This window comes from Podarcis vaucheri (genome assembly GCF_965113315.1).
Source record: "Podarcis vaucheri genome assembly, chromosome: Z".
Lineage (NCBI taxonomy): Eukaryota > Metazoa > Chordata > Lepidosauria > Squamata > Lacertidae > Podarcis > Podarcis vaucheri.
This window is the reverse complement of record NC_138758.1, coordinates 12,880,230-12,894,087: the sequence shown is the minus strand read 5'-3', so window position 1 is coordinate 12,894,087 and position 13,858 is coordinate 12,880,230. Positions and strand designations below refer to the sequence as shown.

The 13,858-nt window shown below is 40.9% G+C and overlaps 1 protein-coding gene across 1 annotated transcript in view; it reads right to left on the bottom strand.

Moving 5' to 3' along the window:
• The window catches only part of STAG2 (STAG2 cohesin complex component), a 63,140-nt gene that overhangs the window by 31,652 nt on the left and 17,630 nt on the right, over positions 1 to 13,858 (bottom strand). Inside the window, exons 2-6 of the mRNA XM_082207341.1 lie at positions 6,361 to 6,515; positions 5,115 to 5,193; positions 4,458 to 4,619; positions 2,875 to 2,971; positions 1,611 to 1,687 (exon numbers count right to left, since the gene is read on the bottom strand). Coding sequence (XP_082063467.1) covers positions 1,611 to 1,687; positions 2,875 to 2,971; positions 4,458 to 4,619; positions 5,115 to 5,193; positions 6,361 to 6,404 — 459 coding nt within the window. The 5' untranslated portion in view covers positions 6,405 to 6,515. The remainder of the gene's footprint in view (positions 1 to 1,610; positions 1,688 to 2,874; positions 2,972 to 4,457; positions 4,620 to 5,114; positions 5,194 to 6,360; positions 6,516 to 13,858) is intronic.

The window sequence follows — 13,858 nt, the reverse complement described above, 5'->3', positions numbered from 1 at the left end:
ATGGTTTGAGCAATGTTAAAAATGGTTGTGCTAATCAGCCATTTAGAAGCACAGGAAAATTTTGAAAAGGAAAATGGTTATAAAAATGATAGTTAATATATAGTTATTTGTGGACTTAAACCATATCGTGAAATTTTGTGCCTTCATGGCACAGGACCTACATTTCTTTTTCACAAAATGCATATACCAATGCTCAAGGTCTCCTCTAAGTACTCACATTCATTTTTATCATTCCAGTTCCAAGAATACTCAGTAGACCTGGTTCCCACCACTTTTGCTTAGTGTTATAGTTTTGTAATGCAATCATATGAAAGTTTATTCAGAAGTAATCTCCAGTGAATTCAATGGGACTTACTTCCCGTACATAGAGAATTTTCAGCCTTACACCCCAGAGAAGTGGGGTTAAGACCTTAGTTTATTTATCACCCAGTGCCAACTGGGTGGGAATCCATTAAATAGCCCTGTCAATGGAAGCCCTGCAGAGTCAGTGTGTTGGACTATGACCTGGGAGACCAGGGTTTGAATCCTCACTCATCCATGAAGCTCACTGGGTGACTTTGGACCAGTCACCATCTCTTAGCATACCCTACCTCACAGGGTTGTTGTGAGGATGAAATGGAGATGAGGAGAACCATGTACACTACTTTGAGCTCCTTGGAAAATAAATGTGGGATATAAATAAAGGTAAAGGTAAAGGTACCCCTGCCCGAACGGGCCAGTCTTGACAGACTCTGGGGTTTGTGCGCCCATCTCACTCTATAGGCCAGGGGCCAGCGCTGTCCGGAGACACTTCCGGGTCACGTGGCCAGCATGACAAAGCTGCATCTGGCGAGCCAGCGCAGCACACGGAACGCCATTTACCTTCCCGCTGGTAAGCGGTCCCTATTTATCTACTTGCACCCGGGGGTGCTTTCGAACTGCTAGGTGGGCAGGAGCTGGGACCGAAAGACGGGAGCGCACCCCGCCGCGGGGATTCGAACCGCCGACCTTACGATCGGCAAGCCCTAGGCGCTGAGGCTTTTACCCACAGCGCCACCCGCGTCTCTGGGATATAAATACAATAAGTGAAATAAAGGATTTCTGCTTCTGTAATGGGGCTTTATTCCCTTCCTCCACAAGCCACCCCCCAAAATGGCTTGGGGGGATTGGAGTAGCCACTACCACAGCGCACAGAGGCAAAAGAGAGGGGACTGTTCCATCCGGCAAGTCAAAAAGCTTGCCCTGACAGAATGATTGCCTTAGTGTGATGCTGAATTCCAACCCTTTAAAAATCAGTGAGGCTGTTAATTTTTTGAGGTGATTTTTATTACAATGGAGACTCAAACATTTCACTGTGGTGATCGTAACTTAGGTTTAAAGTGCCATTTGGTGGCTAGCTTACATATCTGAGTTTCTAGCACTGCTTAAAACATCCCTTCAAAAGAGATGCCATCATTATTATCTGCATGTTTTAACTGTAAGTTCATTTCCACTGCTTTTACTTATTAACTTTCCACCCTACCACTATCCTTTGTTATGCAATGTATTACATAAAACATTTATATCCTGCGACACAATAGTTCATTTCAGAAATGCATCACAAATTTTCTAGAAATATGTCTAAAATTTACCTCATCAAATTCTTCAGTCATTTTCCGAATAATTTCTGAGTTTTGCATATGTCGAAACATCTCTGCTGTTACAACCCCTACAAGTAACAAATAGTGATTTAAAATCACATCATACAGTATCACAGACCTTAACTTCTGTGGGGGGGAAAAACGTTATGCAGGAACATACTAAACTGAAATGTTATTTAATGTTTGGACAATAAGCACTGTTTGTGTATACAAACAATTACAAATTCAGGCAAGGCCTGCTTTATAAGCTGCTAACATGCAAGTTTATATACAGTTGGCTGTTAGAATTTTCTAAAACATGTTATATGCTATATTGTATGCCACCTCAATCTCTGGCAAGCCACTACAGAAATATTGCTAATAAATTAATCCTGAAATATTATGATTCACAAACATGAAATCCTAGTTGGCAGCCTAAGATCAATCCACAATGTCTTCAATTTTTACAAGCAAGAGAACCGAGGAGGAGGAGAGAGATAATAATAATAATAATAACAATAATAATTTTATTTATTCCCCAGCCACCCTGGGCGGCTTGCAGCACATATAAAACATAGTAAAATATCAAACATTAAAAACTTCCCGATATAGGGCTGCCTACAGATGCCTTTTAAAAGTTATGTAGTCCTTTATTTCCTTATGGTACAGGGCTTGTTCTCAAGCTAATAAAACATAGTTTATTAGACTGAGAAAGTGACATCTGAACCGAGTCTTGCTCTCCAACAACAAGAACTGAAAATGCTGCAAACTATGCTATTTCTTCTACCTCCTCACTCACTGCAATGTTTGTTTTTTTAAGTGTTTATTGAAGAAGATTTCTCAAATCTTTAAAGAAGAGGCAGCTAACCCATTCGAGTGAATACATTGTTTCCTCTCTATGTGACCATTGAGTTGTGAAATTTAGACATCCTATCAACTCAAGCCATCGTTTGCAAGCCTACTTCAAACAGTGATTTCCAGTTCTGATTTGCTGGCTGGTAACAAAACTCGGGTTATAAATTCAGATGCCATGACAAACCATAGTTGTGCTTCCTTAGCCATACTTGGGCATCATGTCTGAACTGAGCTACTCTGTGACAGGCAAGTCTAATGGAAACATGTCTAGCCAGCTGTGCTTAAGAGAGAGAGTGGTGGCAGGCATTTGCAAGCCAAGCCCCCACATTTAAGTTGAATAGTTAATTGAAAAAAGGGTGGGATTCGAATTTTTTTTTAAGTCTGTAAGGAAGTAAACGCTACTTCCAAATACACTTCTTACCTTTACAGCCTGAACATTGAATAAAGAAGTTGATGAGATCAAGAAGTGCTATATCCCTGTCATGTTTGTAGGATTCTATCCAGTCATCTACCACAGACTAGGGAAAAATAAATAAAGCCACCATTAAATACACTGTAACTACCTTTTCAAGATGCAGCTCCCACCCACCCCAAAAAAGCCACCAATCAAAAAATTATAATAAGCTCATAAAGTTCCCTGAACCAGTTCTTCTAAACAGCAAACTAAGTTGCTTATTTCTTTACTTTCTCTCATTTCTCAAAGTATTAGGCTATATGCATTCACTAGCAGAATGTTCTTCTGCTCACACAAAACAACTTTCCCTTCTCCTTCCCCTCTGCCAGTCCTGCTCCAGTTATGTGAAACAGAGAAGTCTAAATTGTGGTGAACAAAGTATTTTGCTTGTAAGCAGCTTCTACTGGTGAAAGAGGTAAAATGTTTTAATCAAGCAAGACAGTTCTCAGTTAAAACTATAGCTTGCAGATTGATGACAATGAGACAAAAGAGTTAGGTACACTGATTTTAATCCAAAGGTGCCTTTCAACTCAGATGCTGCCCCCTATGAGCAGAAGGGTACCTTTGGAACAAACTATTTTTATGTTTGTATCTAGATACAAACAAATGATTCCATTAACCAAAATAATTTAGAAGTATTAAATAAACCTGCACTAATAATGCACACTAACTCTTAAGATTTGGGATTTAGAAAGTACGTCATTCTGCCAATACTGGTAGAATTAGCTTCATAAATTAATTTCTGAATAGGTAAAGTTAAAGGACCCCTGGACAATGAAGTCCAGTCAAAGGCAACTATGGGGTGTGGTGTTCATCTCGCTTTCAGGCTGAGGGAGCTGGCATTTGTCCACAGGCAGCTTTCAGGGTCATGTGGCCAGCATGACTAAACCACTACTGGCGCACAGAGTCTTGGGATTATGTTCTCCCCCTCTGAAGGAGAACTTTGGAAGTTTCACTTAATAACAGCATGTCTTGTTATCAATATTTGGGCAAACTGTGGTCAGCCTTAACTATGGTTTGCTGAAACAAGCAAGTTTTATCAAGTTGCCTTCACAGTCAAAAATCGCACATGTGTTAAACTGCTGTTAATATTGTTCAATAGAAATTTCTGCCTTCCTCCTCATAGCTGCACCAGAGGAGAAGGAGAAAGGATTTTATGAGCCCAGGGCTTTACTGGAACTTAAAATGCTAAAACATTATTTAGTTTATGTTCAAACATAGCCAATATGATTATATGTTCTTTTATTAATTTCTTCATGAGGTCATGCTCAGTTTATGGCCAGAGTGGGGAACTGAGGGACAGATTTGAGTTTGGACAACTTTCCAGGGGTTCATTCCAACGATTAGACAAACAAACAAACAAAAACAAAGAGAATAATGCTAGTATCTCTCCCCCTCCCCATAGTTGTCTCGCTGTTAAAAAATTTATGTTTTAAAATATAACATCAAGGATGTGCATAAGAGCCCAACTCTTTAGACAGTTTCAATTTTAGAGTGCTTTATTTACACTGCTTGAATATTCACTTTAAGACCCCCTAAAAAAGACTTACCTGCATAGCACTCTTGCCCATTTTAACAACTTCAAACAGCATCATGTTTTCCACACCATTCTGCTGGTGATGCCCATTCATTCGATTTGGACCACCAGGCTTCCCTGCTCCGTTTCCAACTTTCCCCTTCTCTCCTGTACCTTTTTTCCCCTTTTTACAGGTCTGTATAAATATCAAAAGCAAATCTATTTATTAGTAAAAGTATAACTGAACTATTTCAGGCATTATTATGTGTTACCAGAGGTTTAAGATTTTGGAATCTTTATTTACTATAAACCACTATTAGCACCCGTTGTGTTCTGCCAGTTTATATTTGCTGAAACAAAAGTTTTCAACACAAAGACCAGGATATAAAGGGTTGCATGTTCACAGTGACCCTCTGGCCTGTTCATTCTAGTAGCAACCTATCCCTGGTAAACCTGCCCCCAAAAATGTGTGAACACTCTGGAACACATTCCATGAGAAGAACAGCTTCAACTTGAAGAGAAATCTGCAACCTCCCCACACACTATTACATCAACATTATTCAGATTCAAACAAGCACTTAAGTCACCATTACTGCATGGATAAAATTTCATTCAAAAATTATATAAAATATAAACAAGCTTTATTACATTGCCACCAGTCTATATGACTGAGAATGCCAGATACACATACCTTTCCTTTTCCTGGTTTCTGATTTTTTCCTTCAATATCTTCAAAGTCAGTATCTGAAGAAAAATGTGTTTCAGACTCCCTAAAAAGACATATTTTATATTCTTGGTAAGTATGCCTTTATTTTGAAAATATTTTATGTACCATGTCTATTATCTGGATGCAAAATAGTTTGCCCTGGCTGAACAGGGTTTCAATATGAACAGGTTTCAATATGAACAGGAAGGTACATGTCAGAAGCGAGCCAGTCCATGACAGTACAGGAGTGGTATCAGCATATGATACACACCATGCCAATTCAGAGAGGTGGAAGGATGAGAGCAGAAGCTAGGAAACCTTGAGTTAATATGTGGATAAAGAATATTTCCTACCCATCATCTGAAAAATTTAAATGGTGACAAGAATACTGCACACATAACAATGAAATTTGCATGCGTCCATATCAGTTTATCTTCCTGATGCAAGCAGATACTTCACTTAAGCTGCAACTCAAAATAAACTTACTACAGTGTAAGCCCTACTAAGCTCAATGGGCATAACTTTGAAAAAACTCCCAGCATGATTTGCAGGAAGCAGCAAACCAACAGACTGTGTGCAATTAACATCAGGTGAAGAAATAAAATTTAGACAGCACACGATTTAAAGGGGAAAAACAATGCAGTCAGAGTAACACTCATTTCTTTGCTCATCCTTAGCAAGTAATACTTTTGTAGTATCTTAAAAAGAGCACATTCAGCAGCCCTGTTTGAGCCAGTTGTGAAGTAGTTCATTACCTACACCACTGGTCTTCCACTAGTGGGTCTGGAATCACTAGTGGGTTGCAGCTTGATCCAAGGTGAGTTGCAACAACAGCACTACCTTCATGTGAATATATGCTAAAAGATTAAGAAAGTGGGTCTTGGGTCTGAAAAGGAGAAAGACACCTGACATACACTACCCCAAATCTGCAAGAAACACCTCCAACACCTCCTTGATCATTGAACTTATATGGTTTAAAAAGCCATTACATCTGAAGAAGTCACAAGACAAATATTTATGGCAGGTACCCCTTGATAGTGGCTAAATTGTTCAAGCAATCTTTTTAAGTAGCATCACATAATTCTTTGATGATGAAATGATGCTAGGACTACTGACTTAATATAAGCCATAATTTTAAGGCATATATATAATAGTATATATCATTGCTGTTGAGGGGGGGGGAGATGCTTTGTGGGTTTATCATTTAACATTGCTATTTTAAGGTACTTACTGAAGCAGAGCAAAATTAGTTGTTGCTTCTTGAGCTGCTATCATTTCTTTATCATCTTCTGGAGCACTACTGTATTAAAAATGCATTCAAAAAGCAGCTGTAATTTGCAAAAGTAATTGTTTATCACTTTATTCTCTTGTTGCAGTAGCCTATACCTGTTAAAAAACAAACAAAAGGTTAACTCAATTTACATAGCAGCTTGTGGTTTTAGTTGCTCTCATCAAATATATATTGTTGCTTCTTTAAAAATAGCCCCCAAAGATAAAATAAATAAAAGTTTTAACTTTTTTTCAAGAAGCAAGATATACTTGGGATTAGTATATATGCACGTGAAATATCAATCTCAGACTTGTCTCACTGTGCACCTGGGAATATAAAAGCCTTCGAGAACAGAACAGATCAAAGGTTCACTGGATCTAGCATCCTGTTTTCATAAAAAAATCAACAAGATACTTCAAGAAACAGAGAAGGCAAACTGCAATCTTCCCTACTGTTTTCCCTGTAAACAATAGCTTTTAAGGAGAAAATCATATTCTAACATGAAAGTTCCATTTAGTTCTCTCATAGTTAACAGTCAGTGAGAGACCTACAAATTTGTCTAGTCTCCCTTTAAGATCATGTAAGAAGTCCATGTAAGTTATTACATCTTGTAGTAACAAATTTCAGATTAACTGTGCCCTTAGAGAAGAACTTTCTTCTGTTTCCCCCAAGTTTATTAATGTTTATGCATTTCAACAAGTAGCCCTGAATTCTGTATTATGAGAGAGAAAATTATCTCACCCATCCAGTTTCTCAACACCATTCATACTTTATATATATCAATCATTTCACTCCTATGAAAGTACTCCAATCCCTTGAACATTTTGGTTTACCTTTTCCCAGTCTTTTCCAGCTCTGTAATACCTTATTATAGGCAGATGATCAGAACTATACAGAGAATTCCAAATGTGGCTATATCAGTGATGGAGAACCTTTTAGAGACCGAGTGCCCAAACTGCAACCCAAAACCCACTTATTTATCGCAAAGCGCCAACAATGCAATTTAACCTGAATACTGAGGTTTTAGTTTAGAAGGGGAAGTTGGCACATCCATGTGGAGACACAGTGGAGTAATAAAGTGGTATCTCAGTTTTTGAACGGCTTAGTTCTCGAACTACTTGGAACTCGAACACTTCAAACCCGGAAATGAGTGTTCTGGTTTTCAAACTTTTTTCAGAAGCAGAACGTGCTCTGTTCTGAGTATAACTTCCATTTTGAGTGCCACACTTCCATTTTCAGAATGAGGAAAGGCGGGCTGGGCGGCAAGCGAGCAGACACCTGCTGCCCTCCAAGCACTTCGTCCCTCCGCCATCGCAGCCACAACAGCAACCACCCCCTCTTCCAGCTCTGGAGGCGCTGAGTGAGGGAAGGCTGGGCTGGGGCAGCAAGTGAGCAGGCAAGTAGGAGTGGGATCGGGCTGCCCCTGAGGCAGCCAGGTGCTCCTCAGCTGAGCTGCCCGCTCCCGCTCCTAGGGGATCTCTCAGAAGTGGAGGCTTCGTGCTTCCCAGCTGAGAGATCTCCACCCTGCTCCTGCTTGCACACAAGTAGGAGTGGGAGCAGGCAGCTAAGCTGGGGAGCACGAAGCATCCACTCCACTTCTGACTCCGCTCCTATTGGCCCTGGCCAGAGGGTGTGTAAAGCCTCAACCTCACAGCAGCAGGAGAAAGGCGGCTGCTTGGAACTCTCTGCAGCCCACCAACACGTCATAGCACTTCTGAGCGTGTGCACAGAGCTGCGCCCCGCCCTCCAGCGGTGGCTCCCCAAGGGAAACCGCGCGCCCTGGAGGTTATGGCTCCGTTTTGCGCGCACATACCCTGGCGCCCCATCCGAGGTGCTTCTACTCACTTGACAACTCAACGCACTGCCCTCGCCTTCTGCCGGCTCTGTGCTGGGGCGATGGCGCACGTGCCCACAGAGAGGGCTCTGAGTGCCCCCTCTGGCACATGTGCCATAGGTTCGCCACCACTGGGCAATACCATAGATTAATATAATGGAAATACAATACTGGCCATTTTATGTTCCATCACATCCCTAACAATCCCTATTATTTGAGAAAATTTCTACTCTGCATTTCTTACCTCAAAAGCATTCCCAGATTTTAAAAAAGAATTCTCCTTAATGTTGGTAGACAGAGACCTAAAGGTGGCAAGTGGACCAGATCTTAAGCCATTGAGAATCTTTCAATTTACCAATAGGGTCAGTCTCTCACAGCAATTCAAAGTAGCAAGTGGAATGGACTGGGGCTGTATGCTACACACTGGGAATTACTTTGCAGTTGCACAGTACACATTACCACTGTATTAAGCAAAATGCTTGTTCACCAAAGACACAGCAATGCATTTTCATTAACCGCAACTATGGTAGCCAACCTGCTATCAGTGGTGACACGCTTGTCCAATTCCTGACTGTGGTTTTTAACATGTTTAAAATACTGTAAGTAATAGCTAATTACCAGATGGTTCAAGTGCCTCTTGCGAGGTTTCAAGTTGAAAACAAATGACAAAATTGAAGACCATATACAAACATTTCAGTTGTCTAAGCTTTAAATCAAATTAATCAAATTTAAATATTATCAAATGCAACTGAACACTATATTCTTTTAATTTTACACCAAAGTCTTGAAATGTAATTTCCTGGCAGGAATAAAAGGTTAAAATTCATACTGCCACTAAGTGATGCTAAAACACAATCAGCTTACTTTTAAAAAAAAATGTATCATGCTGGAAGATCACTTGGTGGAGCTCTAGCCCAAAGCTAAATAAGACAGGTCACCCAGAGGTTGACCTAGCTATTTCTTGACAGGAAGTTTAAACTGTAACAGCTAAGGCAGAACAATATTATAATGAGTTAGAATTTATATTTTGCAGCTCACTAAATAAAATTACGTACATAAGGTACTCCCTCACTTTAATCATGCAGAGCTTAAAAAACCCCAACAACAACTATAACAAACAAACCCCAAACCTGCTGCAACAATGAGGAAGGTAGTGATTTTACAAAGTTTTGCATCGTGATTAAACTCATCACATTAATATATTTGAATATTTGTTATATTAGTTAATTTTCTAGGTGACAGCATGTTTTCAGTTGTAAGCTAAAGATTCTGCCACAAATGAACAATCTGATTTTAGAGCGTTGCTCCATTAAGAATTATGCAGATAAATGTCCACTGAAAATGAGAATTGCAAATAGAATGAGCCAAAACTGATCAAACCTCAGGGACAAAAATATCTATATCACCTCACACAAAATGTGGCTCTCAGCCAAATGTTTGGAATGTTCCCATTGAAAAGTAGAATGACTGTGAACTGACACTGAGCAAGATGAAAACGCTGCAGTGAATAATCCAAGATGGGCTCAGTCACACATGCAATTCATCACATGATATGACTACAGCCTATGTGAACCAGGCCCATCTGGATTTAAAACTATTATTATTGCATATTTCCCACGAGGGCTTGATAATGAAGCCTACATATGGAGCAAATATTGCTGTTCAAGAAAAGTACACTCCTGAAGGTCCAAGGTTAAAAAAAAAAAATTTATGGTCTGATGCAGATACTGTATAGCATTGCCAAGCACTGCTGATCTTTTAACCAAATGCAATTTTCAATAACAACAACAATAACAACCACCTGCCCTTCACCCTAAGGTCACAACCATCACCACCACCTGCCCTTCACCCTAAGGTCCCAGGGTGGGTTACAACAATAATAAACACAACATTATAAACAGTTGAAACTACATATAATCACAAAAATAGGGTGTGTCATAAAAATATGCATCTCTGGTGTCAAAAGCCAGAATAAAGAGGTCACTGAAAACGATATACTAAAGTTGCTGGACACACTTCTGTAGACAGGGAGTTCCATGTTAGGGGCTGCCACAGAGAATGTCCTATTGTAGGCCAGCAGAACCCCCAAACTATGAGTCTGCTCCTTCCAGGGGAGGGCAACCCCATCCAGTACAGGCCATCTCCCCACCTCCTAAATACATTACATATCTTGTCTATTCAATTTCAATTTATTGACCAACATCCAGCTCGTCATCAGCTCCAAGTGCCTCAACTGCTTCTCCTAATTCATATGGGACAGAGAGTCACGGCTGAGTGTCACCTTTGTACTGATGACACCTTGCTCCAAATCTCCTGGCAACAGCTTCCAGTGGCTTCATATAGATGTTAAATAGCATAGGAAACAAAGTGCCTCACAAAGTTGTCACTGTAGACCTCAAGGGTGCAAGAACAATGATCTCTTGGCCAGATGACAAAGGCCCATTCAACACTCAGAAAAGCTCTACCAGACAGCTACTTGCTGCCACAATGGTGGCAGAGAAATAAGTTTTCTTTGTGGTCATCACATGGAAGGCACAATGGTGCAGTCCCACCTGGGTTCTGTCAGGTTCATACCAAGCTTTAAGCTACCTGCAGTCAAGATACTGACCTTCCTGGTACAGCATTACTAGCTGGGAGTAACCTTAATGGAGGTTTGCAAACAATTATGGTTAAAAATCCAATTCAGGGTTATTGCTGTGTTATGGTTATGACAAGGAAACCATGACAATTCATATGGGAGAAGGAAAGGTATCAGAGGTTGATGTGTGTAAGCCTGCAACCTACACAAAGCAGAAGCTGGGCAGCATTTTTTACACTATGAGGGATTGAACCAGTTGTACATATAATTTTTCTCCCTCACCCTTAAAGTGGAAAATGTGTACACCTGTACACAAATGGCAACAGTTAGCAGCACTTATATTAGCACAGTATCTAATTATTCATAGGAAACCTTAGTCACTCTCACAGTCACACAGTAGGCATGGTCCCATTGTTTCACTTGTGCTAGGCTGACTTCACAACACATCTTTCTCCACTTGTGCTCTAGCCATCATTCAGCCTGTTTCACTAAGGTGCATGGAGGGTTCAACAATGCCTGAGAGCATACTTAGGGACAACTGTGTCAAGAGCCCAACAAGTATTAGTGTTCCACAGCATGACAAGGGCTACAACAGGATCACCTGCTCTATCTATGAGAAATTCCCCCAGAGCATTCAGGAATCCATTGGATTCCATTAGTCTCCCAAGACAGATCATCTCAATCTGTCCACCATCCTGAGTGGGAAGATTGAAGCTATAAGTCCAAAGTTTACCATGAAGTGATCTAACTATGATAGCAGGGTGGCATCCACCATCCCCAGACCATCCCTTCCTCCATCTGGAGCAAAAATCCAAACTAGGGTGTCTTCTGCCCTATGTGCTAGACCAACTTGAGACAGACCAGTAGTTGGCATGGGGCTGCCTCAGCACTGTAATTCTGGGTTATTCTAACATCGCACGCAAGACCATCTTTGCCAGCTCGGTCAGAAAAGATACTGGGCAGCAGGGTGGATGATACACCAACAGCAGCTCTAGTCTACTGTCTCCTTGGTCCGAAACCACCAGCTCTGAAACTGAGGGTTTTCCTGGAAATGGACATTATATGGAACACAGCAGCTCCTCATTCCCATACTGCAGCCTGTGCTGATGCTGCACCAAGTATCCAGGTGGGCACAGCTGGACAAGATCAACTCTTCCCAGCTCAACTACCCACCTCATCCATGATCATATCATGGATAAATGTGGTTTTATTCTGTACTAATCTAGCATTAAACAGCAGGCACAGATGATGAGTAATCAGCAACCCAACACTGGAAGCGATGGGGTGAGAAAGAAAGAGTAAATAGCCCCATCTTCAACTTGCATGGTAACCTGTCACCTCCCCATGGATGTATCTCCTTCTACCAATGATCAGTGAAATTGTGGTGGCATCACCTACATCCCTCTTTTCCCAAACACATTATGCAAACAACAACAGCCCACCCAAAAAAATCTGCCACCACCGATTATTCCACAAAGTAGCTGACATAATTGAGAACAATGTTAGTGAAGGGTACAGAACCCACCCAGTCACTATCACACTAGAGCCCATCTAATAAATCCCATAGGACTTAAAACCAGCATCTATATACAGGTCTGAAGCCTAAGTATGGGAGTACAGGAACATGTGCACTGCAAAATTCTATCTTCCATTCGTCCTTCAAGCGTTTCCTTCTGCTTCATTTAATACAGTCCCACTCTCACAAAAATAGTAGCAAACGAAAATGAAGTGCCCATGACCAATAGTTCAAAACAGGGATGGTTGTTATTGGACATACTGCAGCAATTTACTTTCATCAGGTAACACATGAAATGCCTATGTTTTGTAAGTGGCATGTAAATATTCCTATTTAGGAAATGTTCAGATTGGTTTTTCATTTGAATAGCAAAGCCTCTTTTATATGTCTTTAGCAGCAGGCATTGATTTAGTTTTGAGATGAATTGTAGATCTAACACAGCCTTGTAAATACGCTGTGAGAAGTTACTAGCCTGGCTTAGTGCTCACAAGGAGGGATTTAGAATTGCATTTCTATGCTTGTTACAGAGAGATTGTTCACTTCATTTGTCTTCTCCTAGCTTGCTTACACACCTGTGTGGAATTCTTGATCACATGTGGCTACTTGGCTACTTCTTAAATACAAGGGTAGGCTATCAAGCTTTAATGTCCCAAAAAGTTTGGGGGTAGGCGGGAAGGAAAACGGTGTTTCCGTGCGCTGCTCTGGTTTCACCAGAAGCAGCTTAGTCATGCTGGCCACATGACCCGGAAAAACTGTCTGCGGAAGCAGACAAACGTCTGCTCCCTCGGCCTGTAAAGTGAGATGAGCGCCGCAACCCGAGTCGTTCACGACTCGACTTAATTGTCAGGGGTCCCTTTACCTTTTTAACTTACACTAGCTTAAGTGCAGTACAGAGTACAAGGGATAAATCCAGACATCCATTCATGTGCAAGCAAGACCACTTGTTTACTCAATTAAATGTGTACTCAGCAATCCAGGCATGTGTACTGTATGCAAACACAAGAACCTCCAGATGTTATACACATGCACTATAGATTGTGCCTTGCTTTTACTATACTGCCAACCCTTTCTGTGCCCCCCGGACTTAACCCCAATGATTTGCACAATTTCTCTGCAACTTTCTTTACCAAATACAAAGCTTTAAAGAACAATTCCCCAGCAGTAGAGCTTTACTGACTGATTGATACAAGAAAATTATTTCATTTTGCTGTAAGGTAACTTCTCTCTCAAATTGCCATGTAGGAAATTCACCCTTTGAATGAAGGGGAGGGGGAGGGGGGAAGTTAGGTATGAGCAAATTAATTATATGACCAGAAGAGTTTTATCTTGGTTAGATGTGTTGTTTGTTTGTTTTTGCATTTATATCACACCTTTTCTCCAAGCAACCCAAGGTTGCATACATGGTTCCCATCCCCATCTCATTTAATTTCAACTACACCCCTGTAAGGTAGGTTATGCTGTGACGCTGTAGGTGGCCCAGGGTCACTTGGTGAGCTTCACAGCTGAGTGGGAATTTAAAGCCTGGTTTCCC